General features: G+C 38.4%; 1 protein-coding gene across 2 annotated transcripts in view; it reads right to left on the bottom strand.

Annotated features, from left to right (window-relative positions):
* The window catches only part of NRDC (nardilysin convertase), an 85,316-nt gene that overhangs the window by 50,199 nt on the left and 16,649 nt on the right, over positions 1-18,468 (bottom strand). Inside the window, exons 4-11 of one of the 2 annotated variants that reach the window (XM_044676458.1) lie at positions 15,423-15,449; positions 9,477-9,573; positions 9,387-9,390; positions 8,229-8,298; positions 7,998-8,079; positions 5,852-6,005; positions 3,417-3,490; positions 594-689 (exon numbers count right to left, since the gene is read on the bottom strand). In XM_044676458.1, the coding sequence (XP_044532393.1) occupies positions 594-689; positions 3,417-3,490; positions 5,852-6,005; positions 7,998-8,079; positions 8,229-8,298; positions 9,387-9,390; positions 9,477-9,573; positions 15,423-15,449 (604 nt within the window). The remainder of the gene's footprint in view (positions 1-593; positions 690-3,416; positions 3,491-5,851; positions 6,006-7,997; positions 8,080-8,228; positions 8,299-9,386; positions 9,391-9,476; positions 9,574-15,422; positions 15,450-18,468) is intronic. The other variant, XM_044676457.1, reaches the window with a different exon arrangement.

Here is an 18,468-nt window from a genome sequence, read left to right as displayed (position 1 = left end):
CTTAACATCCAACCGAACCCCACAGGTGCTTAATGCAGATTTGTCTAACTGCTGTCTAAGGCCCTTTTCCCAGAAGAGTGGGAAAAAAAAAATCACTCAGAAACACACCTAAGGTTTAGGCTGCTCCATGGCCCTTTATTAAGCACCAGGCACTCACTAAACAAGCACGAGGTGCTGGGGCTACAAAATCAAAAATGACAACATTGTCCTTCCTTTACAGAAATGAAGGTGGCACAGTCAGCAAAGTGACATCACACTGACACAATAACGGAGCGGGTCCTTCAATAGGAAACCCTTCATCCAATGAGCTCCGTCAGAATAAAAGTTTGACCCAAATAATCAGGTATATGCACTGTCCCTGTGTAGACCCATTCTCACTAGTTCCCCCTCAAGTTATCAGTGTTTCCAAGTAGGAACTAAACAGAAACACTATATTACTAAGCTAATTCTTGGGCCTGCCATGAAGAGCAAACTGTACTGGAAGAGGCGCTGGGTCATATGGTGGCCTAGTGTTTCAATAGTCTCCTCCTAAAGCACTCAATCTTCATGAGAAGTTCTGAAATAAAACAAGCTGCATTTAGAACCCAACTTACCCCAAAAGAATTTCCCCATAGGATGCCCAGGTCTGGCAAGACTTCCAAATAGCATTTCCTTTCTGTTTGCATCTGAAGGTCTGGCGAGTTGATATTCTGTCAATTGTAAAGAGGGATGCCTTAAGAAGAGAGCATAACCAGTGAGCCTTCCAACCAGCCCAGGGGGAAAAGACTACATGTAACCTCAATAGAGGTGGGTCTTGGCATCTGGAAAGTTACCCAGACAAAAGTGATTGAGCAGAATAACTGTTTCATGCACTCTGACTCAGGATTTTAAAAGATCTTTAGTATTGAGTACGCCCCTCATTAGATGGCAATACCCTTCAGCAATCAGAAGTAACTAGTCCTTTTCTTCTCCCTACTGTGAAATCCACCTATCCCCAGCCTCTCCCCTTTCCCCCACAGTGCTGAGAGCAATGCCAGATACAGGTTCTGTACTCAAATATAATGATGCTTCCTTTCCCAGTCACCCTCAGGAAATCCGGGCCATGTTCTACGCATTCGCCCTCAAGTTTTTTTTAATCACTTTCAGTAATCACCATTCTCAAATGTATTACACGTTCTCCTAACCCAGAATACTAAACATAATTTAATCTAAACAAGGACATGGTACAGTAGGAGAAGCCCTGGATTTGGAATCAGATGAATCAGGTTCAAATTCCATTCCCATCCTTGAACAAGCAATTTCATCTCTCTCAGGCTCAGTTTTCTCGTCTCTACAATGAGAGGGTTGGATTCAATGGCCTCTAAGAATTCCCTTCCCTTTCCCCACCCAAAGCAACGAGCCTATCATCCTCTATGTAGGAGTTTCCAGTCAAGGAAGAGCCTAAAGGCTGAAGCCCCCAAACCACCAAAGGTTAATAACTTTGGTAAAACAACACAAAGAGCCCCTGAAATACCAGCAGTGGGTCAAAAGCTAAATATCCCAAAGCTGAAGCATCAAAACAAACAAGCCTCCAGAAAATGAATAAATCACACTGTCCCCCCTAAAGATACTTAAAATAAAATGTAGATGATCACAAAGGAAACCAATTATATTGAAATATAATGATGAAAATATTTTAAAAACCACAAGTTCACAGAGTCCAGCTTAAGCACCTCGATGCTAGTCCCTTGCTCTCCAAGAAAATACAAAGAGAGAGCAAGGTTGGAGGACATACACATCTCCCCATCTGACCATACTTATGTTCCATGCTCCAGGAGGGCACAGGCATATTGTCACTTCTATCTTTACATCCATGGGAGATAGCACAGGGCCTGTACAGCAAGTACTATAACATAACATACACATTTCTAGAAATCAGCATGCTTTGCAAAACTACACAATTAAAAATCACAGGGCTTGTGAAGAAAGTAAAATGAGGGGCACACTACTTCCAGTCATGGCTGTGGGGACTTCTTTTGTTTGTGGTGTTGTCTCTGAAGGTCTACTATGTGTCTTCCCCTATACCTTCTCCTCAAGAGACAGTACAAGTTTATTTCTTCTAAAGACCTTTATTATCAAGCTTCTCCTCAATATTTAAAGCTTTCCATGTGGATACTCTGCTTGGCATTTGGGAACCAAGATACTTAGACATGTCTGAGCCCCTGAAGGAAGGACAAATTTATACAGAGAAGTTCATAAAAGCAAAAGAATAGCAAACCTAACCTTGCAGAAGAACACACCTGATGAAGTGGGGTAGCTGGTAGATGTCTAAGCGGTATGTGTATGTTTTGTATATTCCTATGCAGCTCAGATCATCTGGGTACAAGTTCTCTGATTTCACCTAGTGTTTGTCGCAGAAGAAATCGCACATAAGCAAACATGAAATTCATGTCATGCTTAAATTGTTCCCTAACATATCAATCACACTGGAAAAAATTCATATTTTCAAAACAAGCATTATAGTAGAACTGACTATACTCTGGCTTGAGCTGAGTTGACTCCCACATCTGAGTAACAAGAATATCTCTGATACACAACACATAATTTTCATTCTGTAAGTACAACATCTAAAATCCAATGGTAAGAGAAAAAGTAGCTGTTAAACTGGGATTTTTTTCTTACTCTAACAGAGAATCAATTACTTATATTGTGTGGCTCACATTTTTCATCTTTAAAAACAACAAACTCATGTTTTGGGGAAATAACAAGATAACAATAATAGCCACTTATTAATAGTGCTTTATAGACTCTGATCCTCAAAATCACCCCATGAAATAGGTGATACAGTAAGACGTCTGACAAGGAACAGTGCATGCCTTCATCAAGATGCCACTAGTAGTAAGAACCAGAGGCAGTATCTGAACTTTTGACTCCAAATCCAGGATGCTTTTTCACCCGGCCACAACTGTCTCCAAAATCAGGGAAAAACCAAAGCACTAAAACAAAAGCCTCAAAATATCAGGGCCCAGTCACACACTGCTCCACTGTGCTTTTCACAAAAAGGAAAAACATGAATTCCTTTAGCAAAATGAATGAGATTCACCTTCCAGAAAGCAGAGCAGGTTCTTGGGAAGAACTCCATCTCCAAACCTGCCACTTCAGTGATAAACAATGGAGCAGACCCCTCATGCTAAAGAAGATATGGTTCTAAGCTGCCCGGCTGATGTGGACAGGGCCTGGAGCTCTATGGGCACAGGGGACTCCTGGAGGAGCCAACTCTCTATCCCTACAAAGATCAAGCTGCCTGAGGCACTGAAGAGTCAGATAGCCAGTGTGGGTCAAAGGCAGGATCTGACTCAAATCCTCCTAACTCCAAGGTCAGTTCTCTACTGAGCATCTGGAGAGCCTCTGAGTCTCAGAATCCATTTTTCTGAAGGGAAATCACATGCATCACTTACCACTATCAACAGCCTCCACTTCCCGGTCAATGGCATCTCTAATCATCAGGGGATGAATGAAGAACTGCGCCCACCTGGGAAAAAGGACAAGGATTGGTTTTATACGCTAATCACCTTTAAGAAAAGTTTCTTTGCCTCTCATTGTTCACCAAACAGGTGTGTGGGTTAGGACCAGGCAAGGAAACTCTAAGATAATGACCATCAGCCCCTGTTCTGTAACTTATAACCTGGAGCAATGGCAGGGTATAGGACTTGTCCAGGGTCACACAGTCATCATTTGGCAGGTACAGAATATGAGCCCAGGTTTCCCTGACTTCAATAACAGCAAGCCACATTACTTTTCAAATGCCCAAATAAGACCTAAATAAGAACTTATACTCTGACTTTAATCTCAAATGTATAAAATGTTTTAAGTATTCAAAACATTACTCTAAGATCAACAACTCCTTACCCCTAGGCAGTTAAATTTCTTTATAAATTCCAGAAAAAAAGCAGTTTTCAGATTATAAGAAAATCAAGGAACATAGTAAACCAAGTAGTGAGATATTTCTTCTGAACAATCCTCATCAACTTTTTATTTCACAACATTACTTTAAAGATGTATATGAACATGCGCCTGCATGCTAGAAAAAAAGTTAGACTTTGTCCAACCATTAAAACAGGAAAATCCTCAACCATGCCATACTGTCCCTTAAGCAAAATTTTATAAATTTTTTTTAAAATAAGTTGCAGGGGGCAGCTGGGTAGCTCAGGGGAGTGAGAGTCAGGCCTAGAGACAGGAGGTCCTAGGTTCAAACCCGGCCTCAGCCACTTCCCAGCTGTGTGACCCTGGGCAAGTCACTTAACCCCCATTGCCCACCCTTACCAATCTTCCACCTATGAGACAATACACCGAAGTACAAGGGTTAAAAAAAAAAAATAAGTTGCAGGTAAGAGTGAATTTCATATACAATCCTCTTTCTATTCTTCTTTATATATAAAAATTGTTCCTGTCTGTCAAGTTCATAAAAAAAGGAAAAAAAATGTAAAGGTATTGCAATAAAAAATGAGAATTCAAAATAATTCCATGAAAGAGTCCTCCTCCTCTTTCTCTTCCTAAGGAGCCCCAGGCTGATCTGTAGAAATATCTGTAGCACTGTTGTATTTGTAATGCTATTGATAAGATCACCCCTGAGCCTTTTATTTCAGGGATCAGGTAAGCCTTTTATTTCAGGGATCAGGTAAGCCTTCTATTTCAGGGATCAGGTAACGTACAGATGGCATGTCTCAACAAAGTCCTCTCCAGCAGTGCCATTCTTCTGATACATTCTGCTAACGCTCTCTAGAATGAGAAGATGGGGCAGGCGGAGCACAAGGGCCGTGGGAGCAATGTGTCTTCTGGCCACTTGAAAGCATTTTAAGAACAAAAAAGCCTGTACCATGAGTGAATTCAACTATTTCAAACCAACGAAGCAGAGAGTGACTTGGTAGGTAAAAGAAGGTGACAAGGATTGCATAGGACCAATTCAATTATACCAAGAAAAACAAACTCTGAGCTGAATTCTCTTTCAAACAAATATTTTGTATACTAATAAAACAGGAAAGTGCCTTTAGAGATTATCTGAGCATTCCTGATTTTTCAGCAGAAAGAGTCAAGGGAACCATAGGTGATTAATAACCATCCAGGTTGTTTAACCTAATTAGAGACAAGACAAGGGGCTAAATAGCTCACTTGAACATTGAAAGAGAAGCATTTCTTCACGGTACGCTCTGTTTTATATGTGTTAGTTGTGTCAAACTTATCAGCACGCTATATGCTATATTATTTATCTGTATTTTATTATTGTATATGTATATATGTATATATGTATATATTATATACGGCACACTATATACAATACTATACATTGCATCTTCCACAAAACAAAAACATCCTAAACTTTCCTAAGTGCAAACAAAAGAAATTAAAAATTCCTTCTTAAGAAAATCACAGAACTGGAGATTTGAAAGGGCCATCAGCAGCACCTAGTCCACACACAAGAATTCCCACTAAGATCATATGAGCAATCATCTCACATCTGTCTTAAGGCCTCTAAGGAAAAGAATCCATTACCCCTCAAGGCAAGCCATCCCATTCCTTTTTGCTTAAGAATCTTAATACAGTCTTTTCCAGTGAAATAATTCATATTGATAACAAATGAGTCTGTTTTCGTTACTCTGCTCTCCTCCTGTCCCTAAGGGATTTAGTGAATGATCTTGAGACAATTCTACATAAATACAGTTATCTTACAACTCCTAAGGGAACAAATAAGATAATGGACACTTTTATAGAATGCCAGCTCTTAGGGTTATCAAAGGAAGAAACACAGCAAAGGTCACATCTTAGCCATACTGATACGTCACATGCCTGCTGCCCTCATAGGCAGCAGATCCTCCTGCTGGCTTGAATTAGTTACCTATCCAGGGCCTCCTTGAAGTACTTCCTCTGGACATCAAACTGGAAGACTGTACGTTCACAGTCTGTTGAGGCATTGTCACTCCCTCCATGCTTCTTCAGGAAAGCATCAAATCCATTCTCATCTGGATACTTCAGGCTGCCCATGAAAACCACTAGGGAAAGAAACAAAACTTTAGTTTCAGAAGATGCAACTTAAGATAGGAAGTTAAGAGATCATATTAAGATAATTTTCAGCTACAAAAAAAAAAAAGATCTACGACAAACCACACAAGTAGAAGAATCAATTCTCTCTACGCAGTTTCCAAATTTATAGACTACACTATCCCACCTATCAAAGAAATAGGAAGAACACAGGGATGGATTTTGTCCAAACCCACAAATCAAGGATTCCAGAAGCATAGGCCATGAAAGAATTCTCCTAAGGGATCCATATGCTGTTGTCCTGTAGCATCCACAATACTCCTAGCTAACATTATTGGACTTAAAATGCTATTTATAATATGCCAGGCTACACATTTTTATAATATGAATAAATATTAGGTTCCTCAGTGATGTGTTAAGTCTAAGACATAAGATATGAGTAATTCAGGAAAGTAAACAACTAAAATTTAACTATTAGACAATACTGGATGGACTGCCATTCAGGCTTCATGTGAGACCCATTAAAATTTAAGCAGGCCTGAGAAATGCTTTCGCTCCAATCCTAAATGCAGATAAATCTAGCTCATAGTTAGAGGAGGTGGGGAGAAATATAGAAGAATGAAACTAATGTTTCTGCCATTAGTGAGTTTCTTCTAGTTAAACTGAAAGACACAAGATACATACACATATAAGAATGTAGGAAACAATCCAAAATGCTAAAATATGAAAGATAATACACAGCAGTAAAATATTAATAAAAGACTGTGGAGTGGACATAGAGTGATCAGAACTAAGTAAGAGAAGGTTTTCTGAAGGCAATGACCCAGAATTTGAAGGAGCTCAAAGAGGAACATGAGGTTGGAAGGCAGATTTCAAGTGTGTGAAGACAAAGGGATAGAAAAAAGGAAAGAAGAAAGGAAAAATATGAAAAGGGTTAGGTGAGAAATCAAGGTCAAAGGGAAAGTGCTGGTACTGAAATGAGCTCAGTTGGAGGGAAAGGGGCTAAGGTAGAAAGAAACAAGGAAATATGAGCCATTCTCCAATTGATAAATGGTCAAAAGATATGAATAGGCATTTTTTTGGAAGAAGAATTCTAAGTTATTTATATATAATCATGTGAAAAAATGTTTTAAAAATCAATGATTAGAAAAATGAAAATTAAAATAATTCTAAGATACCTTACACGGATCAGATTGGCTAAAATGATAGAAGGGGAAAATGACAAACGTTGGGAGGAAATATTGAAAAGTGGGGCCACTAATACACTGTTGGTGGAACTGTAAATGATTCAACCATTTTGGAGAACAATCTGGAATTATGCCCAGAGTTAGAAGACTGTATAAACCCAGCAATACCACTATTAGATATGATTCCCAAGGTGATCAGGAAAAAAGGAAAATAATCTAAAATGTAACCAAAAAAATTAATTTTTTTAAAAAGGAACAAAATAGGGAAGAGGCTAGAAAGGCTCAAAAAGCAGAGACCAATTCTCCAAATATAAGGCAATTTGGTATAGGGGGAAAATGCTGGGCTCTAGGCTTCATTAACACAACTTCTGCCACTCACTCACTATGTACCCTAGGGCAAATTGATTTCACTTCCCTGGGCCAGTTTCCTCCCCTTTAAAATGAGGATGGACTATATGACCTCTAATGTCCCCCTTTCATCTTTTATAACTTGCACAGAGGGCAAATCACTGTGGTCTTCCATGAATTCCTTGTTATCAGGACCCAAGTCTTCGTGACAGTCTTTGCAAGTTAATTATGTGATACTTCTTACTTGGCACTTTCTACCAAACCAGTAGTAAATTTGGATTTATAAAATCTTTTTTTTCTTTCTTTTTTTTTTTAATGGGAGTAAACCCTAGGGAAGTCCTAGGAGAGGAACTTTCTCTACCAATGCAAATCAACAGCTTCTCTGCAATTTATAATGTAGGAGAGTCAGTTGCCTTACTTTAGACATTAAGAAACTAGACTTAGGCATCTTATAACAAAATCTCTTACTGTGCTCCAAAAAGTGTGCCAGCCCAGGGAGGTCCTCCGGATCAGCAAAACTTCCAACTCCGACACAAAGCGCAGCTGCAGACTAGAGTGAGAAGGACACATGCCAACAATGAGCTTCTTTAGAGAATATCAGGAGCCTCTCATCCTAAAGACAAACCGCAGGGCGCCTTCCCAAAGGAAGGCCCCGATTCTTTCCCTAGCTATCAGGAGGAGCAGCAAAGTGAAACTCACCAGAACTGTCTCAGTTTCACCCTGCTGCTCCTCCTCTTGACTTACGAGCAATTTCTGAACAGGTGCCGCCCTATGGAAAGAAGCAGAAATAGACAGAAAAGGAAAGACGGCGGACTGGCCAGTCCACCCATTGACCATTTAATGTCAGTCCCAGAGTTCTGGACCTCCATTAGAGGCCTGAGCAGAATGCAGAGGCAGCATTCCTAGCTCCATGGAACCCCCTAAAGAATTATAGGCTCTCTACAGAGGCTCTTGGGCTCATTTATCCTCATTCAGTCAAACCTGAGAAGGAACTCTTTCAAGAGTGATTCATGCAGATTTTTTTTCTTTTTAAACAAAAAGAGGTAAATTTTTAAATCTGGAAAGATCTGGGACAATGAGAAAAACAAACGGCTTTATTTATTTCAATAAATAAAAATTATCAGGGGAAGCCAGGTGTCTCAGTGGATTGAGAATCAGGCCTGGAGATGGGAGGTCCTGGGTTCAAATCTGGCCTCAAGACACTTTCTGGCTGTGAGACCCTGGGCAAGTCACCTAACCCCTATTGCCTAGCCCTCACCACTCTTCTGCCTTAGAACCAATACCCAGTATTGATTCTAAGATGGAAGGTAAGGGTTTAAAAAAAAAAAAAAGTATCTTCTTCCATTTGAAGGAAGCTTATAAAGTCATCCCTTATTGCTTACTTCTTTATAAGGATGTTTTACATGTTACCCTTCCCCCAACATACATTTCAGGGACCTCAGGAAATATTTAAAAATTAAGATGGTTGCTATTCCAAATGAGTTTAGAACGCTTTCTTTTCTACAAATAGTAAATCATTGTGTTAAGCTACTATATCAACTTAGTAAATCTATTAAGAGATAAAGAAATAGCATTAAAAGTACAATCTCTAAAGCCAGAAAGTTAAACTGTTAAGGCAGCAGAACCAAGATTTTATAATGGAACATATTTAATTGAATCTATCTTTCCTCCAATTACTCATTAAACAGGATGATTATCCAGTAAAGATAGTTTTCTAAAAACAAAACAACAAAAAAAAAAAACCCTCTAAGGAATTGCTAATGTATTACAAGAAAGCAAAAGGGCTACATATAGAAAAACCAAACAAGATTTGCTCAGTACTATAAAGGCATTTTGCAAACTGGTTCATCAAATAACCTGGCTAAATAACATGAGACGTCCTCCTAATGTGGTACATCTTTAAGCCAAAGCCCAAGTTCTGTACAATAAAACAGCTGCCTAGTATGCATTCTGCTCTAAGTACCTCACAGAGCATTCTTTTCTTGATGATTAGGAGTGAAGAAACTTCTGAAAAAGGTGTTCTAAACCACAGGCGATTAGAAAACTCGAGCAACATTGCTAGAAAAGAAATTCACACTTCGGAATTTCTACCCAGACTAGATGAATGAAGACTTAAGAAGTCACACATGGAACACTTAAATTTTCATCTTTTTTTCTATAAAGGAAGTTCACAGTTGGAGAAGTCTTATCTCCATTTGAGGAAGATATAATGGTAAAAGGAAGATGGATTAATAAAATTAGAATTAGAAATATAGATCTCACCGTATAGCAAACAGAGAAAGTGAAAAAAAATTGGTTAAGGTCTTGCTAGGTGGTGTCCTGATGTGTGAAAGTACTTTTTTCAAAGATATGCGCAGAGTACCATATTATAATGTCAGGTCAGTTTTCAAATGTTCATACTGAAAGCCAAGAAAAAGTGCCAAATCAAACCCTTCATAAGTTTTAAATGGCCCTTGATTTCAAAGCCTTCTCAGTGTTGTCATCCTTGAGAACACATCATGACCCATTCTGGCAAAAAGATGTCTATGTGTCCAAAACAAGTCAAGGAAAAAAGAGGAGAACAGAAGCCAGAGGGCAAATCCGCTTCATCCAACCTTCCTGACAATACTCTAGTGATAGCAGCTACAGCTACTAAATGCTCAGAAAGGAAAGCTTTTGGGGGGCAGCTGGGTAGCTCAGTGGATTGAGAGCCAGGCCTAGAGACTGGAGGCCCGAGGTTCAAATCCGGCCTCAGACACTTCCCAGCTGTGTGACCCTGGGCAAGTCACTTGACCCCCATTGCCTACCCTTACCACTCTTCTGCCTTGGAGCCAATACACAGTATTGACTCCAAGACAGAAGGTAAGGGTTTAAAAAAAAAGGAAAGCTTTTGACACTAAAGTCCTTGGCACCACTAATCAAACAGTCCAACCTCAGAAATCAATATCATTTTGTCAGTGGAAATGATATTAAATAAGAAAAGCATTAACAGGGCAAGCAGGTAGCAGTGAATACAGAGCCAAACTAAAGATGGAAGGGTCCTGAGTTCAAATCTAACCTCAGATCTCCCAACTGCCTAGCCCATATCATTCTTCCACCTTGGAACTGATACTTAGTGTTGATTTAATGATAGAAGTTTTAAGGTGTTTTGTTTTGTGTTGTTTTTTTTTAAAGGGTTTGGGATGGGGGTAGTTAGGTAGCTCAGTGGATTGAGAGCCAGGCCTAGATAGTATACATAGTATTGATTCTAAGGTGGAAGATAAGGGTTTAAAAAAAGCAGGGGAGATCAGGAGGTTAGGATTTTGAGCTTTAACCTAAAGATGAAAGGGAGTCAGTAAAGAAACCATCATCTCTTCTTCACCCCTAAGTAGTATAGAGGGACTAGGAGCTCTTAGCCCACCCCTTCATTAAGTATCTACCAATTAGAGTTGCCTTTTTCTGGTTAGGCAAAGGGTCAATAATGTGCCTTCTAGAAGACAAAGGCGCACTCTTAAGATGATCCAAGACCAAAAGTAGGAAAGGGCTGAATTATGAAAGTCTTTTAAAAGCCAAACAGAAGATTGTCTATTAGATCCTGGGAATAACAGGGAACCACTGGTGTTGATTGAACAGGAAGGTGATCAAGTCTGACATGAGTTTTAGGAAAATCACTTTGACGGCAAGGTGGAGAGGGAGGAAACTTGGGATATAATCTAGCTTTGAGGGATGAACTAGCTTAGGTACAAAGAAAGGTAGTGTTAGCGAAGAGAAGGAAGCAAACAAGATGCCACAAAGGTTGAATCGACAAGACTTTGTGAAGATTTGGATATGGAAGTTGAAAGAAGAGGGAAAAGTAGATGGTATCACCTACCATCAATAGTAATAGCAAAGTTTTAAAGAGCTGGAAAAAAGAATAACAAAATTCATCTGAAAGAACACAAGGTCAAGAATCAAAAGAAAATCGGTAAAAAAAAAAATGTGAAGCAGTGGCCTAGCCTTACCAGATTTCAAACTGCATTACAAAGAGGTAATCCAAAAACGGTGTAGGCTAAGAAACAGAGTGGTAAATCAGTGGAATAGATGAAGTATGCAACACACAGTAGTAAGTCGTTGTCGTCGTCGTCATCATCATCATCATCATCTAGTGTTTGATAAACTCAAAGATTTAAGCTCACCATCTGACAAAAATTTTTGGGAAAACTGGAAGGCAGTTTGGCACAAATTAGGCATGGATCAACATCTCACACCAATACAAAAATATGGTCAAAAGGGCTAAATGATTTAAATATTAAGGAAGTTATCATAAGTAAATCAAGAAAAATTGACCTATCAGATCTATAAGGGACGATCAATCAAGAAATAGAGGAGCACAGGAAGTAAAATGTATAATTCTGATTACATGAAATTAAAAGGTTTTGCACAAACAAAACCAATAAAGCCAAAATTAGAAGGAATTAGAAAGAAAACCAGGAAGTGGAGAAGGGTGGAGAGAGGAGAGATTTTACAACCAGTTTCTTTAATAAAGGCCTTATTTCTCAAATATATAGACAACTAAGTCAAGCTTATAAAAACAAAAGCCATTCAATTACTATTGTGCTATAAAGATGATTTCAGAAAGAGCTGGAAAGACCTACATGAACTGATGCAGAGTGAAATTAAGTAGAACCAAGAAAACATTGTACATAGTAATTCATAGGAATGATCAACTGTGACAGACTTAGCTATTATTGACAATACAATGATCCAGGACAATTCTGACATTATGACAAAGAATGCTATCCACCTCTAGAGAAAGAACTGTTGGAGTCAGAATGCTGATGAATGCAAACTATTTTTCAATTGTTTGTCTGGGTTTATGTTTTGGGGTTTTGGTTTTATAGGATTACTCATTTATACAAATGAGCACTATGAAAATATGTTTTGCATAAAAATATGTATAACCCAGACTGATCACCTGCCCCCACCAGGAGGGGGAAAGAAGGGAGGGGGGGAGATAAGTTCAATCATATAACATAGGAAAACTTATGTAGAAATTAGTTATTACATGCAATTGGCAAAAAACAAATAAATAAAAATAATATTTTTTAAAACCAATTGATATGGTCAAAGGATACAAACAGAAGATGAAATCAAGGCAGTCAACAGTCCAAATAAAAATGCTCTAAACTACTACTGATTAGAGAAATAGAAACTGAAATCAATTCTGAGGTACCACCCTCAGGTCTAATCAGATTGGCTAACTTGACAGAAAAGGAAAATAATAGATACTGGAGGGGATATGGAAAAATAGGTACACATGGATTCCTGGTAAAGTTGTGAATTGGTCCAATGATTCTGAAGAACAATTTGGAACTATGCCCAAAAGGTTACAATGCCTATCTGTCAGCAAATATCATTTCCAGGCATATATCCCAGAGATCAAAGAAAAAGGAAAAGGACTTATACTTCCAAAAAATTTGTAGCAGCTCTTTTTATTGTGTTAGCAAAGAACTGAAAATTGAGGGGATGGCCATCAATTGGGAAAAGGCTGAACAAGCTGTGGGATATGATGGTGATGGTATACTATCCATAAGAAATGACGAATGGGGGAGATCATAAGGAAAAAGATTTGTACAAAAATATTTATAGCTGCACTCTTTGTGGTGGCAAAAAACTAGAAAATGAGGGGATGCCCTTCGATTGGGAAATGGCTGAACAAACTGTGGTATCTGTTGATGGAATACTATTGTGCTCAAAGGAATAATAAGCTGGAGGAATTCCATGTCAACTGGACAAACCTCTAGGAATTGATGCAGAGTGAAAGGAGCAGAACCAGGAGAACGTTGTACACAGAGCCAGATACACTGTGGTAAAATCAAATGTAAGGGACTTCTGTACTAGCAGAAATGCAATGATCCAGGACAATTCTGAGGGACTTATGAGAAAGAATGCTATTCACATCCAGAGAAAGAACTGTGGGAGTAGAAACATAGAAGACCCATCCTAGATCACATGAGTCAATGGGGATATGATTGGGGGTGTAGACTCTAAGCAATCATCCTAATGTAAATATTAATAATATGGAAATAGGTCTTGATCAGTGACACATGTAAAACCCAGTGGAATTGCTCATTGGCTATGGGAGGGGAGGGAAAGAACATGAATCATGTAACCACGGAAAAATACTCTAAATTAATTAATTAAATGAAAATTTTCAAATTTAAAAAAAAATGATGAGCTGGATGGGATGGTTTTGGAAAAACCTGGGAAGATTTCTATGAACTGATACAGAGGGAAATGAGAAGAATCAGAGAACACTGTGTACACCATTCATAACAGCAATATTGTAATGATGACCAACTGTGAAAAACTTGGTTACTCTGATCAAGACAAAGGAGTCATGATGACAAATGCTCCCCTCCTCCAACAGAACTGATGAACCCTGAGAGCACACTGAAACAGACCTGTTTACTTTCTTTTTCTTCATTTTTTTTTTTTTGCAGCATGACTCCTTTGGAAATGTTTCATACGACTTCACATGCATAACTGATGTCCTACTGTTTGCCTTCTCAAAGAGTGGGGGAGGGAAAGGGAGGATGAGAATTTGGGACTCAATTTTTTTAAATGAAATATTAAAAATAAATTTACAGTGTAAGGAGAAAAAACAATGATAGAAAAGTTAGGAAGAAGTGAAGGTTTAGAGAAGAAAGAGAAGTTAAGTTTTGGACATGTTGAAAATGAAAAAGGAAAGTGATGTAGAGATTTCAAGAGACTTTGCTCCCCAGAGAGCTACTTCTCACCTCAGAATTGAGCAGGTGACAAGAACAATGAGCTTTCCTTGTGTGACTTTCTCTATTCCTGGGCCTTTGCCTTCTACTACCATAATGGGGAAGAGTTTAAAGTCTGTTACTGGTCTCAGAACCTACTTCCCCACCCCACTCTTAGGCTCCTTCTCTCCAAGCCAGAGGGAGTCATTGGTGGGCAGGGGATGAAGTTCTGACTTTGGGCTACAAGGTCAAGTCCCCCAGGCAGGTCAAAGAGGTCAAATGTCCTTGGGGGCCAGTCCCTTAGCATGTCCCATGTCCCCAGACTCCTGTTTCTTCTTGGCAAAGATATTTTCAAGACTAAGGTGTGGATGACACTGACTGTACTTTTTTATTCCTAGCCACACTCTTCTCCATCTGACACACACTTTAAGAATGGAAAGGGCCCGTTTGTCATTTGTTTCAATCCCTTGTGACTGGGAAAAGAGGGAGTAGAGAGAAGTTTTGTGACCTGCCTTTTCACACTTTATGTGCATTTTATCCATTTTTATCCAATAAAATGAGTATTTTTCTTTTTTAAAAAATCTGCTAATTTGAGGTGTTCAAGGGGCAAGGTCTTTATGGGGCTTTACAAATATCATTTCATTTTGTCCTCACAATAAATCCTAGGAGAGAGGTGCGTAATATTACTATCACTCCCATTTTACATAAAGAGAAACTGAGGCAAATAATGGTTAAGTGATTTGCCCAGGGTCACACAGCAAGTGAGTGTTTGAGATCAAATTTGAACCTAAGCCTTCTTGAGCATAAGTCCAATGCTCTAGCCACTGCCCAACTCTATCTACATAGAGATAACTGAATCCATGAGAACTAATTGAAATATGAGGAAAGAGAGCTCAGGATAAAGCCTTGGAGAACACTCATGTTTAATAAGTGAACACATCCCTGACTTGGTCAAGGATCTCTTAATTGATACTGATATTTACCAATAAAGAAGAACTGGTCTTGATAGAATACAGACTCCCTGAAAGCCAGGTCTGTTTCCTTCTTTGTCTTTGTGTAACCCATGCCTCAGATAGTGTCTTGCATACAATAAACTTTAAATACAATTATCCCTTCCACATCTCAGGATTAGAACCTGCACAGGGACCCTGCCAAATGGAAAATATGCATAAAATTCTTTAGCCTTCACTTCATACCAGAGAAGTATGAATTTTTTCTTCTTTTATGGGGTTGTTTACAGTACTGTATTATAAATTTGGGGTTAAGTATATACTGCTGAGTTTGTAAACTTTTTCTGTGTCATCTGCTGGACTTCTACATGTTGTCTGTGGTTTCCACAAAAATTCTCATTTAATTTCTTATGCTGGCCCCTGATATGTCAAAACTACTGGGAAAAGTCAGAATGAGGAAGGGATATCTGTTGAGGTAGCTAGGTGATTCAGTGGATAGAAAGCCAGGCCTAAAGTCAGAGGACCTGAGTTCAAATCTGATCTCAGACATTTTCTAGCTATGTAATCCTGGGCAAGTCACTTAGCCTCCCTTGCCTAGCCCTTGCTGCTCTTCTGTCTTCTTACTTATACCCTACTGATTCTAAGACAAAAAAAGTAAAGGTTTTTAAAAATAAATATTTGTTGACTAGCTGACCAGTTGATTTGAGTAGAAATAATGGAATCTTGGACATGCATGCTAGATTTTGCGTAAGTAGATGTGAAAGAGTCAGATAATAAGCATTATTAAGTGTTTACTACATGCTGATTATTTGGGATACAAAGAAAGTCAAAAATACAGTCCCCACTTATCAAGGAGCTCACATTATAACAGAGGACATAAACACATAATATATATATATAAAAATAAACATGCCTGTAACTATACACAAACTAATTACATATGAGCAAATGGGAGGTAATACTAGAAGGAAAGCACTGGCAGTGGCTGAGACCAGAAAAGAACTGATGAGATCGCCAAATGACAGTCAAGAAGGAAAAGGGAAGAAGATGGAGCTAGAAAAGACCATCATGATTAGTGAGCATGACCTGGAGGAAGAGCCAAGCTGAGAAGAAATGGTCAGACAGGAAGGAGAACCAGGAGAAAATAGTGTCATGAAAACTTAAGAGGAGAAGGTATCTAAGAGGAGAGGAATGACTGTCAGAGAGGTTAAGAAGAATGAGGATTGAGAAGAAACCATTAAATTTGGCCATTAAGAGATCATTAGTAACTATGGAGAAAATGCTTTCAGTTGAATGAATTTGGAAAATAGAATGCAGAGTTTAGAAGGGAAGAGAAATAGAAGCACACAGGCTTTCTTCAAGGAATTTAGCCAAGAAGAGAAAGAGATATAAACAATGGCAATTTCAGAGAAACCTAGGAATTCTTGTATGAACTGATACAAAATGAGCTGAGAAGAACCAGGAGAGCAATGTATATATTAAGAAAAATATTATAAAGACAAACAACTATGAAAGACTTGGAAACTCTTATCAACACAATCACCAACCACAATTCCAGAGGTCTGAGATGATGAAAAATATATTGCCCACCTCCTGACACAGAAGAGAGACTTGCTCAGTATGAAGACTAAGTCTTTTTTTCAGAGAGATAACATGGTCAATGTAGGAATTTGTTTTATTTGACTTGACATGTTTGTATCCAGGGTTTTGTTTTTCATGCTTTGTCAATGCATTTGAATCCTTAAAAATAAATTTTAACTTAAAAAATAAAATTGGCAAGAGTGGCGATGATAGTGGGAGTAATCTGCTAGAGAAGATGGGAAAGAACATCAAAGATACATAAAGGGTAAAAAAAGATCACACCTCATCACAAGTATATACAAAAGAATTCTCTAACCAAAAGATTTTTAAGACACTAAGAAAAAGTGAAAGGACAAGTAAAGCAGGATGCATACAAAATGCTTGACATAATCCAGTAAAAATTGTATCAGCAATGCTATTGAGGTTGGTCAGGAAAGTAAGAATAACAAAAATGAGGGTTTTTTTAAAGCTACTATGAAGAAAAGAAGATGGTCAAAGAAACAACACTGACTACTGATTGAGGGGAACAACACAATAATAACTCACAATGGAGAAAGGAAGAGATGATCAAATCTTATTTTGCTTGTTCTGTCTTTCCTGCCACATAGAAAGGATCTTTAAATTTGATGAGAGAAAACAAAAAGAGCTAATATAAAGTTGACAGTAACAGCACTTACCTGACCATTCTGAGTTCAAGTCACCAGGCTCAACTGAACTATATCCTCTGGTAACAATAGAATGGCCAATGTGACCACTGATTCAGAATCACTGTCCAGAGTGACAAGTACTTGACAAGTACAAAACAGGGAAGGTATGACCATGCCTGCCTAGAAAGCTAATACAATCTCTTGAGCTTCACTAAAGAAACACACAGTCTTTGGTACAAGGAAGATGATTATTATCCCCCTGTTCTCTGTGATCAGGTCACAGGTCTAGTACCATATTCAATCCTGGGCACCACACTTGGGGAAGGACACTAACAAGCCAAGAAGATCCATGAGCCCAATCAAGATAGTGTATGGTCTCAAGTTCATGTCATGGGAAAATTCAATAACTTCAAAAACTGGCAATTAGCCTGGAGAAGACTTAGGAGGAGCATGACAGGGATAAGTGTCTGAAGAGCTGTCAAAGGGTGGGTGGAATAGACCTGTTCTACTTGGCTTCAGAGAACAAAGTAGGATCAATGGATGGGAGTTGCAAAGAGTCAAATTTAAGCTTGGTATTAGGGAAAATGCCTAATAATTAGCATTCTCCAAAAATATAAAAGGTTGTGATGGAGTGGTGGATTCCCCCTCATTGGAGGTCTTGATACAAAGGCTAAATGATGACTTATCTGATGAATTATGGTAGGGATTCTTTTTCAGGTACTGTTGGACTAGATGTAGATGGCATCTGAATTCTCTCCCAACCCAGTGATTCTCTAATTACATTATTTCACAAGTCCCTCAGCTTTCATGCTATATAATTCTAACCAAACAGCTTGTTTTTCTCTTCTTCCCAATTTTCCTTCTTATATTGTTCTACTTTTTACCTGTAGTGCTATTCATTTCATTTCTTACGAAAACCTCAAGAAATAAATCTGTATTTTTTTATGATAACTGATGCCAAAATCATAGAATATTAAGAGACAAAGGTGGTCTCTTCCAGTTATATACCCTGATTTCTTTTTTTAAATATATTTTTTTATTTTCTCAATTACATGAA

The sequence above is a fragment of the Gracilinanus agilis genome, chromosome 4 (assembly GCF_016433145.1).
Source record: "Gracilinanus agilis isolate LMUSP501 chromosome 4, AgileGrace, whole genome shotgun sequence".
NCBI classification, from domain to species: Eukaryota; Metazoa; Chordata; class Mammalia; order Didelphimorphia; family Didelphidae; genus Gracilinanus; species Gracilinanus agilis.
This window is presented reverse-complemented; position numbering and strand designations above follow the sequence as displayed.